This window comes from Pseudoliparis swirei, chromosome 23, assembly GCF_029220125.1.
Source record: "Pseudoliparis swirei isolate HS2019 ecotype Mariana Trench chromosome 23, NWPU_hadal_v1, whole genome shotgun sequence".
NCBI lineage: Eukaryota > Metazoa > Chordata > Actinopteri > Perciformes > Liparidae > Pseudoliparis > Pseudoliparis swirei.
This window is the reverse complement of record NC_079410.1, coordinates 8,015,184-8,042,311: the sequence shown is the minus strand read 5'-3', so window position 1 is coordinate 8,042,311 and position 27,128 is coordinate 8,015,184. Positions and strand designations below refer to the sequence as shown.

Below are 27,128 nucleotides of genomic sequence, written 5' to 3'. Positions count from 1 at the left end.
TCAAGCAGCAGAACAGAAACAACCCAACTGCCACGAACCTGGATCATTGAAATTCCTATCATGGCAAAATATTTGAACACACAAACAAATCAAGTTTGAAAAATCATACACAAAATAATCCCAGCTCAGGGTCCACTTTGAGGCCGCACACAATAAGTATTGTCATTATCAGTTTATCTTCTGATGTTATTTCACTTTATTGATGAGGGGTTATGTCAACAAACAGTCAGAAAATAATGAAATGCCCATTTACTGATTTTTAGAGGCCACGGTGATATCCAGAACAGCCCAAACCCCAAAGACTGACTTCAGGATTAATCAATCATGAGAATAGTTTCTGATAAATATTCTACTTATTGAATAATAAATTCATGAATATATTTCTTTCAGCTCTAGCTTTTTCCAAAGCGTTCAACCACATCTTACATGATGCATCAGTAGATGAAAACTTCAGAGCTAGCAAATTTTAATGAATGTTAAGAAGCAGCTTTGCTCTTTCACAGTGTTGGCTCACATGATGGCTTTCACATGCAGTCACAAGGAAGGAAAGACGAGTGTTGGGTTTTAATGAGGTGCGATGTTCCTCTTTAAGAATATGACTCCAAGTAAAAAATGAAGTGTCCTGTAAGCACACTTGAAGTTATAGGAGTGACTCTTTTTTTTTATACACAGAAACCAGTTTAACATTTATTGTTAAAAAGTCAGTCGGTAAAGTTAGAAAAAACACTCAATTTGAGATAATTTGAGGTTTTCTCATATCCGAGGTTAACTGAGGCCACATGTCACACATCTCTGAATAACATATCAACAGCAGTTGATGACAAGTTCATTCACAAGTGATTGCAGAAATGTGTTGGGCTCTCTTTTGAAAGCCGGGCCCCCTCTGACTCCACTGGTGTGATGCTGGAGACCCTGAGCATCACTCTCAGGCTCTGTGCCAGCATCATGCTCCATTTAATGAGGTACTGTACTGTAAGTGTCGTCCCTGGAGGCAGAGACATCAGTGTTTTCCTGCACCAGCCTCCTCCTTTGCTGCCGGGCTCCTGAGAGCTCCGGGTCATTCGGTGTCACTCTGTCGATGACAAACGCGGAGCGGCACAGCTCGTGGTTCAGTTTTCTGTGGTTGCCACGAGTTAGTGTGATCTGATGTGATGTCTACACCAGCACTCAAACTAATTAACTTTAGGCACATTTTTACAATGTTTTTTTAATTTTTTGTATTCTATAATTCCCCAGCCAAACATATCAGGAGACTTTTTCTCTCGTATTATTGTTAGCCCACTTAACTTAATATGTGTTTTTATGGTCAGGAACCATAGTTTTTGTATTGTGTGTTTCTGTGAGGGACACATCTCTGGGACGATAAGAACCATCTATCTTTACAACATTAAAATGTGCTCTTCCTGCAACCCAGTGATTTACTCTCATAGTCAGATAATGTCAAAGAGAAATGGGGAAACATAAATAATTAGTTTTGGTTATCAGGAAAATACTTTATTGTTTGAATTTATATAACTGAATGTTGCCAGAATACAACATCTTCACACATCAAGCTGCTCAGGTACTGATATCAAAGATAACCTTCCAAAAATGATTTCCCTTTTGCAGCTGAAATATTTCTAGTAGGCCGACTAAAACGGCAGAACGGATTTTACAACAGGTAGTGACGTCACCTCTCTGCTGGGAGAGTACATGTGGTATTATGCTACCTCTAGTGGTACAATGTGCTCATAACAGTTATAAATAACGAACGGTACACAATGAGTAATTATGATAAACCACATATTGTTTATAAGGTACACTGTGCAACGCACTGATGTAAAATATATAAACAATAATAATAATAACATTTATTTTCTAGTACATTATTTGAAACGTTCAGCTATAAAAGTCAGTGTGTGCTGCTCCCTCTGGTGGTATTCTGATGCTTCTTTCTCTTTCGCCTTCTCACACACAAATACATATTTTGCACAGTAAAAAAGTAACATATGAAATAACACATACGGTGTAACAACAACAGTTACACATAATAAACAGAGATAGATCCTCTGTGTTCAAACTGCACTGACCAAACAACAGAATTACTCAGAAACACAGATTCATCCAGCTCATCCTGATTTGATCAGAATGACTCAAACAACCTCTTTCTTTCTTGGGACAGAGAGACCATCTTTTAAACTCTGCAAGCCAAACACACACACACACACACACACAATGTGTCTTAATCTTTGATTGAATCACTTTACTGTGAGGTGGAGGTTTAAAAAGGTTCATATGAAAGTAACGTTTATCATTTATCATTGAACACTTTTTACCTTTGATCTCACTCCTCTGATCTGACGTGTGAGTGTAGATTTGACTGTTCTCTTCAGAAAAGCAGCATTACTTGTTTTTGTCACAGCGTCCTCTGAGAAGACCAGAAGGTGAGAGGGAACATAAAGGAAGGTCATTAGAGGAGTAGTTCTTCATTCTGGAGGATGCACTTGTTCCCTTTCTTGACGAGAGTTAGATGAGGAGATGACTAGAAATACAGTTTGTGAACGTTGTTGCCTGTGGACAGGTGAACTGGTTTCCCTTATGCTAAACTAATCCGCTGCTGGCTTCATATTTACTACACACATGTGAAAGTGGAATCAATCTTCTCATCTAACTCTTGGCAAGAAAACGAATAAGCTTATTTCTCAGGTTTGAATATGTGTGAGAAGAAAAGAGTAATCAGAACATTTTATAATGTACACAAAGTAAAAAGTGTCTTACCGAGGGTCGTCTGTCCTGAAGCGTCTACTTGGAGACCAAGTGGCGAACTTGACATCTTCCAATTTGCTGACGTGATGATGGGATTCATCCTGGCTGTGATAAAGGGCCTTGAGCTTGTTCTCGGCGTATATTTTGTCCTATTACACACACACATTAGTTTTTAGTTGCTCTTTTCTATTAAATATTTGTATCAGACCGTCAGGGCACATGAATAGAGATGTCAGTACCATTCGAGTAAGCTTCAAATCTTCCTGGAGAGAACAAGCTTCCTGTCTGAGGAACTGCATTTCTGCCTCCTTCGCCCGCAATATCACCTGTAACAAAAGTGCATCAGTACACGTGGTGTACTATGATAAAGGGAGACAGGATTATGAATGCAAACACATACTATAAACCCATGAAAATTTATCTTTTCCAGCATGCTTACATATGTTTGCATATAAATAACCCATATAACTTCAAATTAGATTTAATAAAGATAAAGGCAGAACAGAAACTCAAACTACGTGTCAAATTAGCTGGAAACACAAATATATACAAACCACTTTGACCATCGCAAACACTTACCTCCATCTCATAAAAGTCATTTATTTGGGGTGCGACTGGTGACCGTTTCCCATTTCGTGATAAATGTAGCGGAGACATTTCCTCTGTCTCTCCCTTGAAGGGACGACATGGGACAGGGGGAGAAGATGATGCATTTCTAGACGGTTTTATAAAGACATACATGCATGTAGGTATGTCAATTGAATGAAAATACTGAGCTAACTTTGTGAAAACAACATGTGTGTACCTGCTTATTCGTGTGCTCCTGGTTTCCCCTCTGGTACTGCACCACGGACTGCCTCTCAGCGTGCAGCTCCTGGCTCAGCCGGGAGTTCTCCAGGCATTTCTGAGTGTGCTGAACCGACAACGCCTCGAGCTCCTTCTGCACCGACCGGATCTCCTTCCTGCAAAGCAGAAGTGAGTGACAAAAACTGTACGAGCAGGAAACAATTGGTCAAAACACTATTAATACCATATTTACAAGAAATGGTGGGGGGGGGGAACTCCCAAAAATAAATGGTGAGACTACAAGAAGCACATGGAAGAAAATTGGAAACATGGATATGATAAAAAAAACTGAAAGTATATTTCCCAAATTGTTTGATTTTGCTCATCTCTTGCCAATAATAATAATAACTTTATTTATTTAGCACCTTTAAAAACAAAGTTTACAAAGTGCTCTACAGAGAGTCAAGGCAAAACAAATAGAATAGTAAGATACAAATATAACATTAAAAATAAAAATAAAATTAAAAACTGAAAACTAAATTAGGGGAACCAAATATCTGCATAAAAGGACGACTTCACTTAAACGCTGTTCTATAAAAATGGGTTTTAAGAAGCGAGTTAAAAGAAGTTACTGATTCTGCGAGCCTTATCCCCTCCGGTAGGTCGGTCCAAAGTCGAGGGGCTCTAACGGCGAAAGCACGGTCACCCAATAAAGGGTTATATACCAGATACATGTCCTTATAACTTCTACAAGTCTGAATAAAGTAGGACATTAATGCCAATTTAAACATGAGGTCACTCTCACTCCCCATTTCCTCGTATGGTTAGATGCTGTGTCGCTCTTCAAGTATCAGCACCATCGATAGATCTGCCGGGTGCCAGTTCAGAGCGTGTTAGTCCGTCCTCAACTGTGTGTGACGGAGATGACGCTGCCAATGCTTTACATCAAGTTATTCACTGGAACTGGAAAGTGGAGCGACTCCTTTCTATATATGTGTTTATACATTATAATAGTACAATGTGAGTGCACATTTTAGCCTGTGTTAGTATGTTTTTGTGAAACTCCACCTGGGGTAAAGGTATTCTATCTGCCAGCTATTAAATAAAAGTTATTAAAAAACTCCAACAAAAGAAGGAACCTGAAGTCACTCACTCATATTCAATGTGCAGTTGAGTGATGTCAGCGCTCTCCTTCATGTGCTGAGACTGTCGGCTTTTCTCCAGCTCCTGTTTATGCGTTCTCCTCATCGCGACAATGGCTGGAGAAAGATATGACAACTTCATTAACGTTTGCATTTTTAAGTTGATTTTTGGAAAACATCTCTTTTAATACTAGACAAAGGCTTCTTCTAAATATTATTTTCGCCGATCTCATCCATTGTAAAAGGTATTTCTTCACATGAATTGAACTAATGCAGTTCATGCATCCTGTTACCACATTATTCATGTATCAGTCAATGTGCAACCTTTTTACAACTTCAGCAAAAAATCCCCATCACATTAAAACCAATAAAAAGAGTGAAATTCAGTTTGTATTGCCTCAACAGGCCGAGTGCTTCATTGTGTGTGTGACTCGTTGGTTTACCTGCCACCGTGGCCGCCGTCTCCTCCTGCAGCAGCTTGTCTCTCTCCTTCTGAAGCGCCGCCACCTCCGTCCGATGCTGCTGCTGCAGGTCACCCATCAGCTGCCTGTGCTTCTCCTCCATAGCAGCAACATCTTGATCACAGGATGCCTATTGAAAAAGGTTCTCTCTTTAAAATAAGTAATTATTTACTGCTTACTAAAGAGATAGAGTATTTCATACAGAAATAAGGTCTTTCGTAACTCCAGTTTTGCCAGATCTTTGTGATAAGCCTCTCTCATGGCTCCTGCACCATCTGCCAGCATCATTTCTCTCACCATCTCAGTCTGGTCTGGTAGGGAGGAGGTACTTTCTGTGCAGTTTTTGGACTGTTTCTCTTTGAAAGAATTGGTGTAATAACCATGCAGGCGTTTCATCTCCTCGTCATGGATATGTTGCAGTTCCCTAATCTTCTCTTGAAACTCAGTTTCCTTTTCTTCCATCCGTTCCTCTTGATAATCGTTGATCTTCCGTAAATCTTCCAGGAGTCTCTGGTTCCCAGCCCCAACAGAAATTATCTTTTGCTCTGCACACTCTAGTTCTCCTCTCAGTTCACTGTTGTCCTCCCGTAGCTGACATAAGTGATGAAGAGTCTCCTGCTTATCCTTTAATGTGACATCCTGCTCTTGCAGTTTCTCCTTTAACGCCACACGTTGCTGCTGCTCTAAATCCAAGGTCAGCCTGTCTGACAGATAAATAAACTTTGCCTGCTCCTGCATCCAATTAAGATCAGCTGCTGAAGCGTTTTCCCAATGATCATCCACACTGCACTCTCCCGCATTGCCATCAGAAACCTCCTGGCAGAGTTGGTGTAAGAATGTAGCTCTTCTCTGCAGCCGGGATATAAGTCTCTCCAACCACTCTGGTTTTGCCTCTGCCTCTACCTTTTGGACATCAGATTCCTCTTTTTCAACTGGTTTAGCAGCTCCTTCTGAATCTGTCTCCTCTCCCTGCACTCGCTCCTCACAAGAAGCCAACTCTGGGGGGTTGATATATGCCGGACTCGTCTTTTGAAGCTCCACTTCTTGATCATTTACTTGAGTCACGCTCTCATGTTGCTGCTGACATTTTAAAGCAGCATAAATGAGCTCCGCTTCAGTACAGACTCCGCCGATGGCCCTCTCTAAACATCCAATGTTGTCCCATTCTGCTCTCCCAGTATGGGTCCTTTTCGGTGTTTTTAAAGCCATTCTTTGCAAGATTATGCTTTTGTACTTGTGTGCCAAATCGCCCTGATCCTCTCTTTGTGCTAAGGATTGTTGCCCGATGCCATGTTGACTCTGAAGGACAGATACCATTTTTTCAACGACAAATAGTTCCCTAATTAAACACTTCCCAACACTTTCCACGTCATCCTCCGAGGGCAACGCGCTAAAGTCGCTCTCCCCTCCAGCTGCCTCATCATTGAGGATCTTGTCCTCCCATTTACTGGCGGTGTAGGACTCCTGCTGCTGTTTCTCGGCCTCTTTCTCTCCTTGCCGAAGGCAGGCAGCAGCCGCGGCGAGTTGCGTCTCAAAGTCTGTCATATTAATCGGCGTGGCCTGGAGCCTCTCTCTGCAAGCTTGTATGATGTTCAGTGCGATGTGAAACCGACCAACCAGCATCCTGCAGCGGCTCTCTGTCTCCTGGGAGAAGCGCTGGCTCTGCTTGGCCTGACTGTGAAGAAGCAGACTGAGGTGCTGAGCACTGGCTCTGCTGCGAGTGAGCTGGGAGCAAAGGTGAGGGTCCTGGCACCTGACGTCACCCTGGTGCTCCTGCAGTCTTGGCATGATATCCCTTAGCTTCTCTTCTGTTACATAAAGCTTGGTTTCAAGAATCTGGATCGCAGACATAACCCTTTCTGGGTCATCTCCTGCCTGGTTAACTGCATCCGAGCTGTCAGACAACCGGATATCGACAAGATCGGTTGTCTGTCTCTCATTTAGCTGCGAAGGCTCTGAGGATTCATCCTTCTGCTGACAGGTGCAGCATTTCAATACGTCATTCAGCTTCACTCCTGTCTCCTCCAGGCTATTACCCAAGACTTCCATCTTCAGCAAAACTTCACTCAGCTCTTGCTCCTTCCTGTCCAGAAGCCTCTCGTAGTTTTCTCGTATGTCCTGCGTTTCGTGCTCCTTTTGCTGCACCTTCCCTAAGGCCAGCTGCAGGTCCTCGCTAACTCTCTCGTAGGAGTGCTCGAGATTGTAGTAGTGCGTCTCCTCTGTCTTCAAGCGGCTTTGCAGCCTGCTCCTCTCCCCGTCGGCCTCACACAACTGGTTCTGCAGCTCTTGACAGTGACGATCCAGCTGCTCTCTGTCTTCTTGAAGTGTCTGCACAGCAGATACTGTGCAGACGAGCTCCTCTTGAAGCTGTTGTTGAGCCTCCTCGATGTCCCTGGTCCACGTCGGCGTCTTGTCCAGGCCCCCCGCCTGCCGCTCCGCTCGGTCCAGTCTCTCCTGGAGGTCTTGCGAGCGTTGCTCTGCCCGTGCCAGGCTGGAGGCCAAGCTCCTCCGTTCTCTGTCCTGACTTCCTTGAAGGAGCGTGAGGTGCTTCTGCAGGCGAGCCTCTTTTTGAGCCCGCGCTTCCTGATTGGCATGAAGTTCCGTTGTCACCTCTTGAAGATGTGTGTGCAAGCGATCGGCCTCCTGCCGGAGACTGTTGCAATGCTGCATCTCCTGCTCCAGCTGTGTGAAGCGCGCCTCAGCCTCCCTCCTCTTCTCCTCGCTGGAACTCAGCTCGGACCTCAGGGAGTCCACGCAACGCTCCCACTGCTTCTCGTGAAAACGCAGGCGATCCTGCTCCAGATGGGCCTGTGCAAGTGCTGTGGCATCACCCGTGACAAGTAATTGTGCTTGTTGAGCTAAGAGATCGACCCTTTTCCGTAGTTCAACTTCCCTGGCTTTCTCCTGGCTCTTAGTTTTAGCCTCCAGCTCAAAGCGGAGGTCGTGGTTCATCTTCTGCAGTTGCCGTAAAGCCAATGCTTGTTCCGAGTTGGAGTTTGAAAGAAGATCACTCTACAGGACAAAAGGAGGCTTTAATTGGGAGAAACTGTGCTTTGATAGATAGATAGATAGATAGATATATACTTTATTAATCCCCAAGGGGAAATTTGTCGTAGCAGTAGCAGCACCAATAAACCAAACACACATGAATAAAAAATAAAAAATAAAAAATAAAAACAGGGATGAAAGATATAGAAGCATACAAAGCAAAATATAAAATAAAATATGTATATATACAACATATATGCATACACAATACACAATACTAATGACAATTAAACTAAATATAAAAACACCAAATATAGACAGTGTGCAAAATGCAAAGTGTGTGTATGTGTGTAGTGCAAATGAAATGTGTGTGTATGTGTGTAGTGTAAATAAAATAAATGAAAAGTGTGAAGTGCAGATCAACATAGTGTGGATATGAAGTTATTATTGTAGTTATTGCACTATGATCTGGCAAGAGGTGATCTGTTATAGAGCCTCATAGCCGTCGGCAGGAATGTTCTCCTGTATCTGTCCTTGTGGCAGCGGAGCGTGAGGAGACGTCTGGAGAAAGTACTCCTCTGTCCTTGTAGTCATGGTCATATTGTGGATGTTTGAGTGTCTTCTGCACTATACCTGTGGAAGAAGCCATTCTCTTGATTGCATCGCTCTCTCTTGTTGTAGCTCTTCCTGCAGATTCCTGTTCAACTGCTGCAGTCGAGGCAGCTCCTTGTGCGTTTGTTCCAGCTGTAGAGAAATAGTTATGAAACTATCACCCCAAACAGGTATTAACTTATTCATGCATTCAGGTGGACATGTTTTAACCTATTGTTTCAATTACATACACACACTCTCGAACATAATCTCACCTCTTTGACAAGTTGCCCAGTTTGCTGCTCACAGGGAAGTTGGTCGTTATCTTTCGAGCACTCCCGGGTGAAGTTTATCGATACCTGTTGCTGGTCGCTGCGGCGTGTGGTTTTAACTTGCTGCCAACTCTGCTCAGTTTTACTCAGCGCATCTGAATGTTCCTCAAAACACTCCACATTTGACCGGATTGCAGTGGAAGTAGAGCCGTCACCAGCTCCATCAAGACACGTTGATGCATCCGTCACACCTGGAGCACAAAAGGTGACACACAGAAGAAGTAGGCCCCATATTGTGAGCGCCTCCATACGATGACATCATGTTTCTAAAAATTAATTACTAAAGAAACACTGGGATGGAAGTTTGTTTCAGTTTGTTCAATGACTCACCAGTCATTTCGGTTCCATCAAAAAGCGAACACTGAAAACAGGAAGCACCCTCTTCCTCCACCACCAGCCGTGGAGGACCGATGGGAGGCGGGGCAGAGGGGGCGAACGTGGACATCGCTGAGCTTCCATCAGCAGAACGCTGCTCTGTCTCCAGCTGCAGTTCCTCTTCTTTCTGCTGAAGATGTGTTTCCTCTGCACAGTCACTGGTTTTGTGCTCTTGCAAAAAGCTGTCTGGGTGTTCAGCTTTCTCCAGATCCTCCTCTGACTGAGAGTCTGGATGCTGGGAGAGGCAGCTGTGAGGAAGGACAAAGAAACAAATGTAAGACTATGAATGTTAAATCCACTAAATAGACAGAATATGGCCTGTTACGAGTAATGATGTAAACTGTCAATTAAATCAGTCTTGAGGGCAGATTACTATACTATTTTATTTACAAATTTGACACCAATTATGCAGCACTTTTAACAACTTCATTTACCTTGTGCCGTCAGGTGTGAGACTGGGCCTCACGTTCTTCAACACTGTTTGGACCCAGTCGCGTCTCATCCCAGAGGTCAGCGCACAGAGTGTGTCGACTCTATTTCTGGTCTGTGGAAAGGTTAATATTCTATTATTTATCTGGGAGGTGTCAGTTTATCGAAACATTTTGGATTACCTTGATTTACCCTCTTAGGAATTTTCTTGATTTAATATGTTTGATACATTTAATGTTTTCTTGATGGTGCATTTCTCAAATATGTCCCTTAAACATTGTAATGTAGAACATTTAATTTATCAAGGCATTTATAGAAGACTTCATATATTTAATAACAAATGTAGTATCGTTGGTATATGAAGCTTTCTTGAAGTTAGTTGAACTCTCACAATGTGACATTCATTTAGCAAAATCAAAAACGGATATTTGAATGGCAAAATAAACTGATTTTAATATTTAACAGGCTTCTGTGATTATGATATTGCTATTGACATGATTTTTACTACTTAATGTCACATATGAAGTACCTGTTTTTTTACTTTATTGCAGTGATGATGTCGTGCAGTGGTGGAAACCAAAGAGGAGGAAGACTGTGCTTTCTCATCATGACACTGGTCTTTGTTGTCCCTTTCATGATCATAACATAAATGGAACAAATTAACAGACACAAACATTTATATTAATTTTACATTAAAGCACAATAACAGCATTTTACAAAGCAACCATAAAACAAAAAAATGCAGCACCCTCTAAAACAATCAAAAAAGATACATAACAAACCTGATTTGCTCCTGAGAGGAAGACAGACGTCCAGAATCCAGTTCTTTCTTTTCTGCGATTGTTTTTTTAACTCGTGAACTTGGGTCTGTATGGTCCGAATCTGTTTCAGGGACAGCAGTAAAAGATATAAAACAATTTTAAAAAAAACATATTTTCTGACATTTATCAACAAAAGTGTATAAAGCTTCTATTTTGAAATTTTTAAAAACTTTTTTGACTTGGAGCAACTTAAGAAAATACATACATTTAAAAAAACAAATTAAGAGTATTGACTGTAAAATAATTTAAATGGGATAAATATTCTATAAATATGTATAGCAGCATTAAGAACTGGAAAAAAATAAAAACATAAACAAACATGGTAGCCTAACATGTCATTACCGTCTCTGGTGGCTCTTTGGTCAAGCCTGTTGAGGGAGCGGCTGCTCCTCATGAACGAAGCAGCAGTGAGAGACGAGGTGTGGAGGAACGAAAAGCTCCGGCTGCTGCAGAAGCGCAGAGCTCGTCTGGCGGAGTGCGATGCTGGTCTTGGTGGCTGAGGCTGCCTCTTTTCAAACTGCCACCAGCTTTACTGCCGCCAGCAGTTGCATCACTGCCTCTGCTGCTGAGGCTGCTGCTCCTTCCACAGCTATCTATGGGTTTAGACGTCTGGCTGCCAGCGGGTTTACCTCTGCTAGGTGCTGGTAATGGTACTGGTAATGCTGCTGCTTCCTTTGGGGGAGAGAAAAAAGAAAGCAAGAACAGCGGTTGTCTGAGAGAATAAAGTCACAAATAAGACAGACTTTGAGGTTTTGAGTTCTGTATGGTTTTCAGGTTTGAGGACGATAATATTTAAATATCAAACATCGCACCTATACTGCTCACCCCCGGCCCAACATGGACTCTTTGACCCACACAATCCAATCACCAGGGAGAGAAACCTCTTAATCTCCAAAAGAGCTTTTAATTTGCTTAAGTGCCGTCTGACCGACACTGTCACACACACACAGACACACACTTGAACTTAATCACACTTGAGCATTGGAAAGCCCTCAGACGGGTGGTTTCTTCCAGTCTTTAGAGACGCAGCCTCACCAACTGCTGAGGCCATCAATCTGTGGCCGAGCCTCAAGACAGAAATCAATGAGAGGAGGCTCCAGGAGTCCTGACTTAGCGGCTTGTGCAGGTAATAAAAGCAATGACTTCATCTATGGCCATCAACGGCTTCATAAATTAAACCTAATCAATGCACATCTAGCAAAACCCCACAGCGACTCTGAGGAGAGGACGTACAGTACATGGGAGATAATAATTTTAACACAATTGTATGCACACAGTTGGTATTAGCTACTTCTGGAGGATGGGGGAGTTGTTATTGAGATGACGAGCTTCATAAATAAGTGAGCTTCAAAAAAAAATATTACGGGAATTATTGTTCAGTAATCACTGAAATAAACAGCAAAACAGATTCAGTGGACTCAAACAAATCAAATGAGTATAAGTCAGACCCTGAAAGGTATTTTGGGATTCTTATTTAAAGGACCTGATGCTCCAATAAATGAGAAGACAATCTCACGATTTAACACAATGTTAACAACACTGCTGTGTTGAACATCATAACCTGGTTCAGATGGGATTGTGATCTTTTTTGTCAACTTTTGAGTGTCTTGAATCTTGTTTATTGGTTAAATATGCTCTATATACAGATGATTTCAACACAGCTGAGCAAGAGTCCTGGTATGCAGGTGAAAATACTTTTTTTTATAGAATGAATGGACAATGAAAGTGTCAAGTAAGTCATATTTCAGATGTTTCCTAATCCTCATTACACTTTGTATATATTTAGGAATAGATGTTGAATTGATGAATGTGAGACAATCAAACACTTGCTTCAGACGATAAGCATCTGTAAATTGCAGTGTGGAAGTCACCTTTCCCCTGGTCTTCTGTGCAGGTGTGTTGGTCTTAGAGTTTACCAGGGTCTCAGGCCACCTGTTATAGATAAGATTAAGACAGTTCATTAAACAATCATTGTGTGTGTTACTATTACATTTTCATTTGGATATATTCAGGGATAGAAATCGAGGCATTGGTGTGCTGATCATTTTACACTTTATGTATTTAGTTTAAAAGCCAATGAAAAGCTTGTGGATGAGTTTCATCATAATTCAGGTGAAGTGCTAAAGACAAGTTATTGATCATTTCTGTGCTCCAGGTAAATAGGACAGATGTATGTCCAGAAATAATTAATTGAACATACTCACTGTTCCTTCTCATTCTGACATGACTCATGTATTCAATAACTCAGCTGTCATATTGAGATACCGCATGCATTAAAACAATTATTATTAAGATTTTATAATCAGGTCAATCCAAAAATATCATTAAAGCAATGATAACTAAGTAATATAGGACATTCTGTAGATAATGCTGACTTACCTCGGCGCCTTGGACATCATTTTCAGCAGTAGATTGAAAAAAATAATAAGTGAGACTTAAGATAAACGTGAAAAGTTTTGTCTGACGCTGTTATCCATCTGCAAAAGAAGTGTGCTCCCTCTCACTCTCAAAACCAGAGAGAAGAACTCACAAACAGGTTTCTTCAATCGTGTCCCAAAGAAACAGGAGCCACACATAATCCCAGACAGAGTTGACAAACTCCATTCGAGTTTTAGAGGATTAAACCAACAGTTTAACGGGATTACGTCACTGTAATTTTAGTGATCTTGACATACCTGCCCACAATGCTGAGAAATACTGCCAATGTCTATCAAGTTTATATCACGACACCGTATTTAATTTATATGAGTATATCAGTGGTATAAGAAAACATATGAACCCCAACTGAGAAGGATTTGCAGCTCAAAGACCTACAGCTGTCACTGAGGATCTGTGAGCTGCGACTTGACCTGAACTAATAAGATAACACACTAGTCTGACCAAAAGTACTTTTTATACCCAAATAAATCAATTATCAGCAAATGTGACCCAAAAAAAGTGTAGAGCAGTCAAATTGAAAATTGAAATTCAGTATAATAATTTAAAAAACACCTACCATTTAAAATATTTAAAGCAAATTCCTTCAATCAGGACAAGCTATAACTGAGGTGATCAAATGTAGGCTATGACACATGGAAGACTTCACTCACATGTGGGTCCAGAAGTGCCACATCTGCATACAAAGTGCCATTCTTGAGGAAACGCTGCTGCATGCTTCCTGCCACTGTGTCCAGCGCCGCCGCTCCCATAACGCGCACTACGCGCTGCGCGTAGGGCACCAAGTCCTGAGTGGGCACCACAAAATAGGCAACTAAAAAAATCCTCATAGTTATAATAACTATAATGCCGATCTTATTTCAGTCTAGAAATATTAGGTACCTTTTTGGCATGTATATCACAAAACAGGCAGAACAAGAGAGAGAGATGTTTAATCGCTCAGCACCCCCTGTGTCCATTATTTGATTGTGGAAACAATCGTATTTGATGTTTCGGCATCAGTCACAGCCTCATCTCTCACATCTCTCTCTCCATGGGTTCTTTCTTCTTCCCCGTTTCTGTGGCAGAGTGGGCTCCACCTCCAGCTCAGTCTCTCTTCACTCTGCTCCTGTAGTTGATTGTTTCCCACTGGACAAATGTGTTGGCCGCTGTCCCCTGGCCAGCCCACCCCGGAGCATAGGTCAACGTAGAACACTGCATTTACTTAGAGTCAATGACAGATTTCCCCAACAGTAAACTGAAATCGACATTGGGTATTTTCAAGAGCTCTAATTGTATTAATTAATACGTTTATTTGCCAAATCTCCACCCAAAAACTCCACTTTGGACGAATTAATTATTTTTTTCAGGGTGTCTTGAATCCTGCATGTGAAAAATGTACTATCTGTTTGAAATCCACGTGGTTTGAACGCCAATATTTCTGTAAAACATACAGAAAAAACGTCTGTTGTGTGTGACAGACTTCATTTTGCGTCCGTCTGCGCCGTTTGTCTCCTCTCTGACAACCGCCGGCGTGTGATTGGCTGGCGGTCACGTGACCTCACAGCTGATTCCGTTGGACGAGGTGTTGTGCTTCGACCGTTCATCATTTCATCTTGCCCATTTCTGGTTAGCAAAGCTGCAAAGTAGCATAGCAGCCATCGTCAGTTGGACTACTATATACTATGGCACAGGCGGCGCAGGCGACTGTCTTCGACGCAAGCAACTCTCAGATACAAGTGGAACACGATAAAAAGCGTCGGCAGTTTGTCATAAGACTAAATGGTAAGTGCATCATGTAAACATTGGCGTGCTAGCTGGCTAATGCTAGATCAGAGGGTGTGCTTTTCTTGCTGCCAACATCGTCGTCGTCGTTTCCTTTTTGACAACTCCAGCTGCCATTTCAGACACAGAGACGTCATTCATCTCGCACAGTCGCGATGTCACGTCTTTATTCAGATGCTAGTTCGTGTCAGGACCGAGAAGAAGACAATGCTTCTCGGTCAAAGCTGCTGACTTTCTTTACATGTACCGTCAGCTTGTTTTTCGGCAATATATGTTTTTCCTTCCACTGCTGAAAGCAAATTTAAAACCGTGAACAGAATCCACTCACAACAGACATTCCTGAGGATCAACCCTTACTGACGGAGTTCCCGAATAACCAATTATCTCCCCAACCTGAATCAGTGATGCCTAAAACACCAGTCATACATTCCTTGATAAAACATAGTGTGTGTTATTAATTAGATCCATATGTGAGGAGTGGGATTTCATTTTCAAACCCAATTAACAATATAACTATATTATTTTATAGAACTTAGTTCCCTTTGTTATTATCTTTTGTTTTTTAAAGGTGTATGATATACTGAAAACAGACGAGCTGCTTCTGCAACTTGATCATTACATTAGCCGGTGATCTTACACTCTGATTTAAATGCCAACATGTTAAAGTTAATCTGACATTGATTGTGTTGCATGCCTGAGGTCGGAGTGTTTGTGTGTTGTGGTGGTCATCAGTGATCCTCACGGTGAGCAATATTTATAAATCTGCTATAACAGTTGTGCCCTTAAACATTGACATTTACATTTGCATTTGTATGTATTATCAGTATCCAGAGTTGTTACTTGGGGGTTGAGTGGAGACGAACACAACCAAGAACTATGTCCTCTGTCTCCCCTCAGGATCTCATGATCGTGCAGTCCTTCTGTATGAATACGTTGGGAAGAAGACGGTGGACTTGCAACACACTGAAGTTCCAGATGCTTACAGAGGTAGAGGAATAGCAAAGCACCTGGCCAAGGTAAAACTCGTAACGGGTGTTATTTTTCATTTATCATCATCTGTTTTTCTGTCCGCTATTTTTTATTTTATAGCACCAATTTGTTGTATGTTGACCTTATTTTCAAATGATCAATTGGCTTTTTACAATTTACTAAGATTATTTACAAATAATGACTGTTCGTAATTGTTCTACTTGTATATGGGAAGCGTACTAGAGCACACCTCATGTAGTTTACTTGACCTGCACAAAAACAAATATTCAATCAATGACCAAAGTGTTCATTTAAAATCCATGATAACAATTGTTTATCATTTAGATGTGATGTTGTGCTTCTCTGATAACAGGCAGCCATGGATTTTGTGGTGGAAGAGGATCTGAAAGCTCACTTGACCTGCTGGTACATTCAGAAATACGTCAAAGAGAATCCTCAACCTCAGTACTTTGAACATATTTATCAATGACCATACATGGCTCTGACAGAGAGGAGAAGGAGAAAGAGACTCCCGGGGAATAAATACTGTGTGACACCTTGCTGTGGAGTTACAGGTGACGTACAACAGAAGACCCGTCAGGCTTTGTTAAACATGACATTGAGTGGCTCCAGAGACGACTGATCTCACGGCACAGACGTCCGTGAGCCGATTGTTGGGTCTTCGGGTCGGTAACACGGGATTACGCCAGAAACAGGAAGTGAATCAGCTGGTCACCACTCGTAACAACATGAGCAAATAAATTAACCTCAGACGGAAACGTTCAGGATGCATACTCTTCACTGATTGGAAGCAAAGGTCAGGCCTGTGATGGGCACAGATGTGAGTCAAATCTTATAATAGTTTTTATTGTCCTCCTTTGGACTCGTTGGATGTGAGCAGCTCTCCTTGAGGAACGACCCAGCTGTCTTTCTCTATGATGGGGATGGCGGCGTTTCTGATGCTCAAACAGGAATGAATTTTACATTTCGACCCTCTTCTGATATTCTTTTGTTTTTATTATTGTTCCATTTGCCTTTGTCTTCTTGCGTAGAAATATTTTCTTCAGGCTGAAATGCTAATTTGATGAGTTGTGAATGCTAAACTAATATTTAAAACAACTTGGTCAAAAGAGGAAGAGATTGCAGAGAGGTATAGGCATTAATTTAATGGGTACTGGGCAGTTAAATAAATTAAATATAATCTTTCTTTTAAATTGATTTCCCCAAAATCTAAATTTTGTTCCACTGTTACTCTATCCACTCCCACTCTGTCAAGTAACATAAGTGTACCGTTCTTCATTGGAGTCGTACATTGATCAGTCAAAGATGCAGGGATTTGTAAACCAAAGAACACAAACTGAGGATGTCCAACTTTGAAGACAAAGCTCATGCATGTGTTAAATATTACAGACACATGTGATAAATTGGGTCTGAAGCTTGTCCCTGTGTGGTACAACACTTCAATGTGGATATGGATTCATATATCTGACCAAAACCAGCATTTTAAAAAACAGCACTGTTATTTTCAGGGCATTTACATCGTATAGCGTCCATTGTCCTCAGTAAAATAACACTGGATGGCCGGATCTTATACGCTTGTTTTCTTCTTGTCATTTGATCTGTTTTTGTTGTTGTTTTTGTTTTTGTAAACCCACATGACTACTTTCACCAGCTGATGCAAACACGATGAAGGTCATCATGGATGTTTTTACTCGTAAAACAAAACCAAACCCTTTCTTGGCTCTTCAGGAGCTTTTGCTGTTGACAATCTTTAGTGTTGAGGAGAAAACAACCTCAGGTTGCTCAACACTGGCAGGACACACAACCTGCATTGCAGACTCTCTTAAACTACTTTAATCACCTAGAATTAATTGCAGGAAACCATATTTCTTTTTGTAAAACATTCCTTTAGGTTACACACTCCTATTGATAGACCCAGAAATCCAATGACTTATTTCATTTATGTTTATATTTGTGTACCAATTCTTGTCATATTGTTTTGTGCTTTTTACTTTTTTTCCATTCTTGTTGTCTATTAATAAATAAAACAATACTCATTACATGATCGATGTCAAAGTTTGTAATAACAAAACAGATAGATACACATATAGTCAACTTTAAAGAAGAGATTAGGTATAGTACAATATATTTACGTGAGTACATACCTTTGTAAGTTCACTAAACTATACTATATATATGTATATTGAGGTCACTTTAATATATTCATATTACCATCCTGCAACAAATAGCCCCAATTTAAAGAAAGGAATTTTGCAAAGTTACTTAAACTCTTTGTCACATTGTGTGCTGTTAGCAATGCCGGGGTGAGCCCCCCTAACATGGGTGAGCTGAACAACTGCTTGTCTCCCATTTGAATGCACAGCAGTTCAACTACAACGAAACATCTCCTGGTGTGCTCTGTGACGGGAAGGAGCTCTGTTCACTTTCCATGAACTCAAAACACCAACTTTAAACTACAATGTATGTCCAGAGTCCACTTGAATGACGATGGGACCATGAAAGCAATGTTGGTCTGCAACCAGGGGCGTAGCTAGAGGACGCTGAGGTCATGTCCTCTGGAGTTTTTCTGTACATTTGGGACCAGGGGGAGGTTTTGTTCAATAATAAACATGCCCCAGTGGTAGTTATTTTATAGCAGATTTCAGTGTGTTCAAACTGAATATTCGACGAGTTTCGGGCCAGCAAGAACCTAATTAACTATAGGGCTGCAATGCCTACTGATATCTAACTTTGACAAATATAAACATATCTTGAGCCTTTTCTTTTTATTTGATTAAATGAATTTACCAAGTTAAAACATATTTTAAACTTTGCCTGGATGTACTAATGTACTCTAAAGTAATATACATGTAATACTATAAATCTGAACCTGTCCGATCCAAAAAAAGTAAACAAACCTAAGAATCTGACCAAGTTGCAAGTTTTCAATACTTTAATAGAATGTATGAAGGTGAAATGTAAACAAAGAATGTATATCCTAATTAACACGTTAACTGGTGAATAATTTACCAACAAATAAGCATGTTCTTGTTTAGCCTTACATCACATCAGCTGAACGGATTATTGATAGTATATTAGACAAGGTCATGTCGAGCAAGCATGGTTTAAACATCATTTAAAAAAGCACTCGGTTTCAGCTGATCCCGCATTCCTGAACGTAAACATGAGTTCCATCTAAAGCGCTTCAGGTTACAGCACGACATGGACAGGGAGCCCACACTCGCCACGGTGACGCACAGGGGGGCACAATATGGGTGAGCACTCAGAAATCTGCAAACACAAAACCTAATGGATGAGACACTATATTGCATGATGTATAGTTTATGTTATAATAACCCATGCATGCAATCTATTTGCACAACTATTTAAATATCTAAATACAATCTTGTATTTATTTAATGTTCAATTGTAATATACTTGATTATTAATTATTATATTTCTAACAAGCATACCTACGTTTATTTGCAATACATTCATTTATAATATAGTCTGACCTCTCAAACTTATATGCGCTATTATAAAATACGTAAAGGTACTCTTGTTTTGTGGCTTCACGGGAATAGTAGTCCCCATTCGAGCGGAAGGGACGCGTCGAACAGCGTCGACACACTACATTACCCACAAGACTGTGCGCTCTCATACGTCAATCGCAATCACGGTTGTATCTCCAACATGGCGTCGCTGGGAAGGAGGCGCGGTGTCCCAGTGAGCAGGGAGAGGTCAGTTACTTCACATCTTTGATATTAAACACACATATTTAAATGTGATGCGCCGTTTAGTCGATGTCGCCATTTACCAGATCCCTGAGCACACACGTCGCCTGGGACTGGACGTGAAATGGCAACGCGAGAGGTCGGATTTTTACCCCAGGCTTAGCTAACATTAGCGAGCTACCGTGCACAGCTAGCTGACGTTAGCGAGGAAACAAACTCGCAGCTCATGTGATGTTTTAGTGATATTTCACACGCGCTGGCCAACCGTGGGGAAAGTTGTGCTTGACCTCCCCTGTGCGCGAGCGCTGTTGTAATGCGCCATAGCTCACGTGCGACACGTTTGTGTCTGGACCCAGTGTTGTCCGCTGTGCTGCTCGACCTGTTTAGAAAGTAGACGGTCCTTAACTTGGCTGCTCAGTGCAACTTTTTACCAGCTAACGCGTTGGTAAAGCATGTTATCGAACTGGCGTGTGGCCCGTTCCCTGTGATCCCAGGACGGTTTCCACTCGTGTCCAATGCTCCTTTAACCAAAGCCCGAATAAGCTCGGTGTCTAACCTTATCTCACGTGAGGCTCGTCGCGAGGGCTGTTTGCCATCTTGTCAAATTGTGCTGGAAGGCCTCGGAGGGTTAACACTGGTGCGCGCGCGTACACACGTTTGTCATTTTAAAATAACCGAAAGAATATGTTAGCAGAAAATGTTATTTGATTAATCTACCAGATGGAAACTAATCAACGCGTAAATTAATGTGTCCATGTAAAAAAAAAAATGTTGGTCACAGATTCGCTATTCCTTCTTTTTTTATGTATAATTTAATATTTCACACTTTGGAGGCTGTTAGCTGTTTTTGATCAGACAATTTTTTGACAGTTATCTAAACTTGTAATGCCCATTTGTTGTTTTTTAAAATGTCTGCAACCTAAGTTTACACATTTGTGATAATTAATATCCAAATGTTGTGTTTGATATAATGTAGGAATCGTTCAAGCATACAAATTGGCTGTAAAACTGCACTCTCACTATACTATATACTTCATTAAGTATCTACCAATTTAACTAAATGTTATGGGGATTGTTTGTAATTTAATCATTATATAGTTGAGCATATGCACTATTTTATTGCTGATTGATGGCAACAAATTAACTTTTTCCCGACACTTAAACCATACTTTTCAAATAGAATATAACATCTGTTCCATGTGAATTTCAATCGAGAACATATTTACTAAAATAGCCAACTACGATTTTTTTTGCCTACGCTATTAAAGACAAAAATATTGTCAGGTTCTTAAACTGGGCAAACCAATCTTGGATGTATCATGTCTTGTTATTCTGCTCCTTATCCTTTCTCTCTCTATTCCTCGCTGTACGTCTTGTTTCTGAACAGGGGCGTGATGCCGGCGACAGACTGCTACATTGTGCACGAGATCTACAATGGGGAGAATGTGCAGGACCAGTTTGAGTACGAGTTGGAGCAGGCACTGGAGGCCCAGTATAAATACATTGTCATTGAGCCCACACGCATTGGAGATGAAACGGCCCGGTGGATTACTGTGGGCAACTGCCTGCACAAGACGGCCGTGTTGTCAGGTACCGCTTGCCTCCTGACGCCCCTTTCTCTGCCCGTCGAGTACTCGCGTTACGTGGCATTGCCCGCTGGTGCCTTCAGTGTGGCCTGTGCTGCCCTTTATGGGATTTCATGGCAATTTGACCCCTGCTGCAAGTACCAGGTGGAGTACGACAGCCAAAAACTCTCACGGCTGCCCCTGCATACACTCACCTCCTCGACGCCCGTTGTATTGGTACGCAGGGATGATGTCCACAGAAAGAGACTCCATAATACGATAGCACTGGCTGCCCTGGCATACTGCGCCAAGAAGATCTACGAACTCTATGCTGTATGAGTGCACTCTGAAGAGGGTTTAAGAACCAACAGAATAAAAGGAACAAAACCAACAAACGGCACCTATCCACCCCCAGATGTAAGAAAAGTGGAAGCCAAGATCGGGCCCAGCAGTTAGCTCCGCACATGCAGTGGTTGCTTCCATTTTCAACTTTTGAGCAGAGGGATATAGTTAAAACTATAGGAATTGTTTTCCCCTTACTTTTTCTTTACGTCTGTGACAACGGCACTTGTATCTGTAGTACCCTTGCGCCGCAGCCCCTGCACCCTCCACCTGCAACCTTCATACTCAAGCAAGTGCACAAGGGTACGACAGCAGTTCCTCTGGATTGAATTCTACTGCAGTTGAAACGGACCGACGTGTGTCGAGTCCCGAGCTCTGTCCCCTTTCCCTCGTAGTTTTACTGTACCCCCTTTCCTGCTGATCAGTACATCACCCTTTCATTAAACATTAGGATATTTCAAACTAACTTTTCTGTATTTTATTTTACTTTTTTCATTAAATTCTACATGATGTTCAGAAACGAGCAAATAGTTGCAACTTCTTTGAGATTGTGTCTTGTTCATGTGGATATTGTTTAGAAGAGTGTGAGAGATCGTATGACGATGCTCTGGCCCAATGGTTTTTGGAAACACTACACAAATACTTACTTTTGAAAAGTCACATTTTACACATGCGTTTAATAATGTGTATTACATTGACAACAGGCTAAACCCTCATAGTTAAAATATAATCACTACTTGACTTCACAGAAAACTATAAATTCATACTTTCTTTTTGTATGTTTATCCAATGGTTCTTGTTCTGCGTCGCTGTCTAGATCAGCAGTTTTAAAATGTTGGGTCGAAGGAGGAGGTAAAGGTGTCGTCGACGTGGAGGATGAGTTGTGATATATATAGGAGACTTGTAATGATTTAATAATTACGTGCAATTCAGATGTGAATTAGTTGAATATCAAGAGTAACGGTGACCTTGTCAAGGTCACTGATTCAAAGTACATCTCGTACAAATAAATGTTCACGACAAGCTGATGGAGAATTGTTGACTTTGCCAGCAGGATTTTAGCAAATTGACACGTGTTTATGAAAAGTTTCCTAAAGAATTGTGTAAATCCCTTAAAGGTCTATCGAACAATGTATCAAATAAATTGTAAACTTGCCTGTGGTGTTTCAGTAAGTCCTGTGGTCACACAACGGGCAGTAGCAGTCCATCACTAAAGGTACTGTCTTGCCTTCCCCTCACAATATTCTGTCAACATATTACATTGTTTAGATGGACAGTGGCTAAAAACAAGCAGCTTTTCACCTCAGTAAATCGTGCTCACATAGGTGAAACTTATAGTTTCTTAATGCATTGTGAAAGTATATGAAAGCACTTTGGACAACAGAGGATTCACTTTGTAGAAGTTCCCAGCTTTTCTTTTCAAATTGAAACTTTTTGCACAATTTGCAACAGACAAAAAAATGCAGTTGTGTGCACAGAGTAGGCACATTTATCCAACTATGCTTTCTGACCATGCAAACACTTATGGGATGAGAAACTCTTCTGGTTTGTGGCCAGAGCAGGATCATTATAAGTGCTGCGTGATGGACTGGCTGTAAACATTTTAAGGAAGCACTGGGTCTGCTGGCTTCATAATGGTCAGCCCCTCCCCTGACTTTAATTGAACTGCATGAAGAGTTTATCCAAAGTGTCACTCAGAGACCCAAATCAGATTGCTAGTAATTAATGGACCTATTATCTCTGTAAATATGGGGTGGAGTCCAACCTCGTCCATCAGACTTTAATTCCAAAATAGTTTAAAAACTGGTTTTGAGAATCAAACACTTGTCTTTTAGGTAAAAAATATATCTAGGTTTATTTGGGTGCTTATTTTCTCAAATTGGCAAGTACTTCATCACCCACAATCCATTGCGGGGGACACAGCCGGTCGCCTTTCGAGAAACGAATCTCCGCTCGTCGGATCGTCACGTGGGGTCTCTGTCAGACGAACCCGGAAGTGCTCGCAGCCCGACTCACGCCGCTGTGTCCAGGTGAGCTGCAACTGTCATGAACTCTGGTGTTTAAGTGAGTGTCGCGTTACAGTGTAAACACGAGCCAACGTGGGTTTAGCAGTCCGAGAGATATATTACACTCGACTTGGATCTCTGTGCACTTTATGCCAATCGTCCTTGTTCACGGACTGTTTTCACTTCTAAACGAGCATCTAAGTTAACCTGGTGATGAACATTCTTGCCATTGTTAGCAATAAATGATCTGCAGTTTTAGATCAGATGTTATAATCAGGGGAGGTTGTGGTTTGTCGATTGCTAACCGGAATTGGTGAACACTTCACACAGGGAAACAATTGCTTGTTTTCACACTAAATGCATTAATGTACCATCTGCAAGACAGTTTTTAAAAAACTGTTAGACATACGTTCAAAATGTGTTGCAGAGTCCTTGGAGACGAGACAAGTGGAAGCGCTTTAAGCTCAAACCACTTCACATTTAACCATCACACTCCCTCTCTGGAGAGCTTACAGAACACAACATTTTTTTAACCAGTTATGGTAGTTGCTTATGAAGTAAAGACTAGCACAGCAACAAGGAGTGGTTTTCATGATCAAATATGTTATATTATCTTTTAAACAATTAATCCAGTTACAAGTTACCAGAGTCATGTCTTCAAATGTCCTAATTAGACTGAAGTTCAGCTCACAAAACGAGACATTTTAATATCCAATAGCGGCACGAATTAAATTCCCAATTCACTGTCATTCCTCATTGATGGAGCGCAGAAATCACCTATTGCTTGATGATCTGTCTTTCATGTTCACAGTGTTGTTTTAGTTGTCATCTGAGAGACATATTGGGTGAACATGTGCTGCTTTAACCAGACCTGTGTTGGGTGACTTCTCTGTTGTACTATTGCAAATAACAGTTTCAGTTCAATCTGTTTAATCTTGTCAGGCAGAGTGACTGTGGGACATGGAGCGCGTCATGGGAGGAGGACTTCAGCTGCTTTTATTCGGTGCGGGGATCTTGTTGCTTTATCGAATACTTGTCCGCCTCAGACCAGGAGCGGCCCTGCAGGACGCCGTGGTGGTCATCACAGGGGCCAGCTCTGGCCTCGGGAAAGGTCGGCCTCCATTTCTTCTCCTCCGATCATCTTACATGTCCATGCTTTCTCCAAACCGAGTGACACAGAGGAACACGCGCTAACTTGCCGGCCTGGTTTGATGTCCACCATGAACAAGAGGTGTGCTTTATGTTCTGCAGAGTGTGCTCGGGTCTTTCACGCTGCAGGCGCACGGCTGGTGCTGTGTGGACGAGATGCAGGCCGCCTGCAGCAGGTGGTCCAGGAGCTCACAGCGAGTTCAACAAGCTCAGGACCACAGGTGTGTCACACAAAGGAGTAGCCCTCGCGTAAACCCACGGTCAACGATAACATTCAAATATGGTTTTACTGACCTAATTTTCACAACCACCAGACTTACACTCCCTGCACCGTCACCTTCGACTTGTCTGACACCGCCACAGTGGACGGAGCTGCGGAGGAGATCCTGAAGTGTTACGGGCATGTGGACGTCCTCATCAATAACGCTGGAATCAGTTACCGCGGCAACATACTGGACACCCACCTTTCAGTTCAGCGGGATGTCATGGAAACAAATTACTTTGGGACCATTGCTCTTACTCAAGGTTAGTGAGCGGCTCTGCCATACATACGTTATTTAAAGGATCTTTAATTAAAACAAGGAAGGAAAGTAGTTCCAGCATGATCATTACGGAGCTCGATTTTCATGGAAATGTTCGGATGTCAGGAGCACAATATTTGACCTTTAGTCCGGTGTTTCTCCTTCCTCTTCCCTCCCTTCACAGCTCTTCTGCCCTCCATGGTTCATCGCCGCAGTGGTCACATCGTTGTCATCAGCAGCGTCCAGGGCAAAATAGCCATTCCTTTCAGATCCGCCTGTAAGTTGTCTTCACTCGTTTAATTAAATCAAACGACGACAGAAAGAGTTTGTTTCGGTCGGTGTAGTTGATTGGAAATGAAGCAGGACTCTGTTGTTGTCGCTTTTCTCACACATCGGTCAGATGCCGCCTCAAAGCACGCCACCCAGGCCTACTTTGACTGCTTACGGGCCGAGATCGAGCACTACGGGATTCCAGTGACCGTGGTCAGTCCCGGGTACATCCGGACCAGCCTGTCGGTCAACGCTGTCACAGGAGACGGCTCCAAGTACGGAGGTGAGGCAGTGCAGCGCGTGACTGCGTTTACGTTCCCAGCCATAGAATCGTTGTGTGTAGTCGTTGACCTCCTGACTCGCCGGTATCAGTGACGCAACCGTCTTGCTTGTTCTTGCGACACGGTTTTTCAGTTTTGGATAAAACCACAGCGGCGGGTCGTGACCCCAGAGACGTGGCTCAGGCGGTCCTGAAGGCCGTCCGTCAGAAGAGCAAAGACGTCGTTCTCGCCGGACCTCAGCCCAATCTGGCCATTTACCTCCGCGCCATGTGGCCCGCACTCTTCTTCAAACTCATGTCCTCTCGCGCTCGCAAGGAGCGGAGGCCGAAAGACGAGTGAAGCTGCAGCAGGTGAAGACCGCGAGGCTCACGGACCAAAACATGAACGCGGCGGCTTCACGCGGACGCCAAATGAGCAAGAGGTGTGGACAGATAGCAGCTTACACAAATAAACCATCTTTCATTGATTTTACACCTGTGATTGACCAGACTTTGTCCTCGAAGTCTAAAAGTGGAATGTCTCCCATTGACATAAAGATGTCAGCATGTGATGCTGATTTTCAAATTGACTCGGTTAACAAATAAAAAGCTAAATTTGTTCCCTTTTTGCAGCAATATTGATGTTAATCAAGTGTAATGATGTCAGGTCTTCAGCTGTTATCCTAAAAGCCTTCAGTGTCACATTTTGAAGATGGAAAGCGAGAACAGATGAGATGTAATTCGTCGTCACGGTGAGCAGCAGAAACAAGTTTATGAGAACAACTTAAGTATTGTTTATGTTTTGCAGAGGATTTATCCACAGCAGTTGCAGATGGAAAAGAGAAAATCACTTTTTGACAACGATCTCATATGGATACACGGTCCAGCAGCTTGCGTGTTGTTTTTCGGTCACATGTACTGTACTCCACTGGAAATGATTATCAAAACAAATGATTTTAATACGCGTGGAGGAAGGAAATCCCGCAGGAAGAAGAGTTTGTTGTGGTCTGTTTAATTTCCTGTTTGGGTCGAGCGGTTTTTAACCAGTTTTATCGCTTTATTTCAGTCCAGGTGAGGCTCATCACAACACCCCTGTACAGTTTCACTGGAATTGTGTCTCTACACCTGTTGTTCACATACACCTGTTCATATATCTTTCATCCCTGTTTTTTATATTTTATTTTTTATTCTTGTGTGTTTAGTTTATTGGTGCTGCTACTGCTACGACAAATTTCCCCTTGGGGATTAATAAAGTATATATCTATCTATCTGCAGCAGGAAATAAAATGTTGACATGTTTACATTTACAACTATGAAACGGTCATACATATCTCTGTTCAGTGTATTCTTAATTAAATGAGCCGATTCGTTTTGCTGAGTGAGAATGTTCAGTCGGGTTCAGCATAGAAACCAAACTGTTGGTAAAAAAACTATTTAACGGTT

The 27,128-nt window shown here is 41.9% G+C and overlaps 3 protein-coding genes and 1 long non-coding RNA gene across 6 annotated transcripts; 3 read left to right on the top strand and 1 right to left on the bottom strand.

Annotated features, from left to right (window-relative positions):
* Nucleotides 1–2,817: 2,817 nt before the first annotated feature.
* On the bottom strand, nucleotides 2,818–3,396 carry LOC130188212 (uncharacterized). The gene is made up of 3 exons (XR_008830582.1): nucleotides 3,325–3,396; nucleotides 2,985–3,071; nucleotides 2,818–2,894 (listed from the first exon to the last, which is right to left on the bottom strand). It is a non-coding gene; the product is annotated as an uncharacterized LOC130188212 (long non-coding RNA).
* An 11,303-nt stretch (nucleotides 3,397–14,699) lies between these two features.
* Nucleotides 14,700–17,899, top strand: natd1 (protein NATD1). The gene is made up of 3 exons (XM_056407219.1): nucleotides 14,700–14,870; nucleotides 15,768–15,886; nucleotides 16,213–17,899. Exons 1-3 carry the CDS (start codon nucleotides 14,771–14,773, stop codon nucleotides 16,327–16,329), a joined length of 336 nt encoding a protein of 111 aa, XP_056263194.1. The 5' UTR covers nucleotides 14,700–14,770; the 3' UTR covers nucleotides 16,330–17,899.
* Nucleotides 17,900–19,490: 1,591 nt separating this feature from the next.
* On the top strand, nucleotides 19,491–22,636 carry tmem11 (transmembrane protein 11). 2 transcript variants are annotated; one of them, XM_056407113.1, is made up of 2 exons: nucleotides 19,491–19,579; nucleotides 20,961–22,636. In XM_056407113.1, exons 1-2 carry the CDS (start codon nucleotides 19,533–19,535, stop codon nucleotides 21,475–21,477), a joined length of 564 nt encoding a protein of 187 aa, XP_056263088.1. In that variant the 5' UTR covers nucleotides 19,491–19,532; the 3' UTR covers nucleotides 21,478–22,636. The 2 variants fall into 2 exon arrangements, with proteins under 2 accessions (XP_056263088.1, XP_056263086.1); XM_056407111.1 differs by lacking the exon at nucleotides 19,491–19,579 and adding an exon at nucleotides 19,590–19,712.
* An 829-nt stretch (nucleotides 22,637–23,465) lies between these two features.
* Nucleotides 23,466–27,056, top strand: dhrs7b (dehydrogenase/reductase (SDR family) member 7B). 2 transcript variants are annotated; one of them, XM_056407159.1, is made up of 7 exons: nucleotides 23,466–23,510; nucleotides 24,429–24,597; nucleotides 24,738–24,856; nucleotides 24,950–25,160; nucleotides 25,341–25,433; nucleotides 25,557–25,709; nucleotides 25,841–27,056. In XM_056407159.1, exons 2-7 carry the CDS (start codon nucleotides 24,447–24,449, stop codon nucleotides 26,044–26,046), a joined length of 933 nt encoding a protein of 310 aa, XP_056263134.1. In that variant the 5' UTR covers nucleotides 23,466–23,510; nucleotides 24,429–24,446; the 3' UTR covers nucleotides 26,047–27,056. The 2 variants fall into 2 exon arrangements, with proteins under 2 accessions (XP_056263134.1, XP_056263135.1); XM_056407160.1 differs by lacking the exon at nucleotides 23,466–23,510 and adding an exon at nucleotides 23,529–23,544.
* Nucleotides 27,057–27,128: the final 72 nt, after the last annotated feature.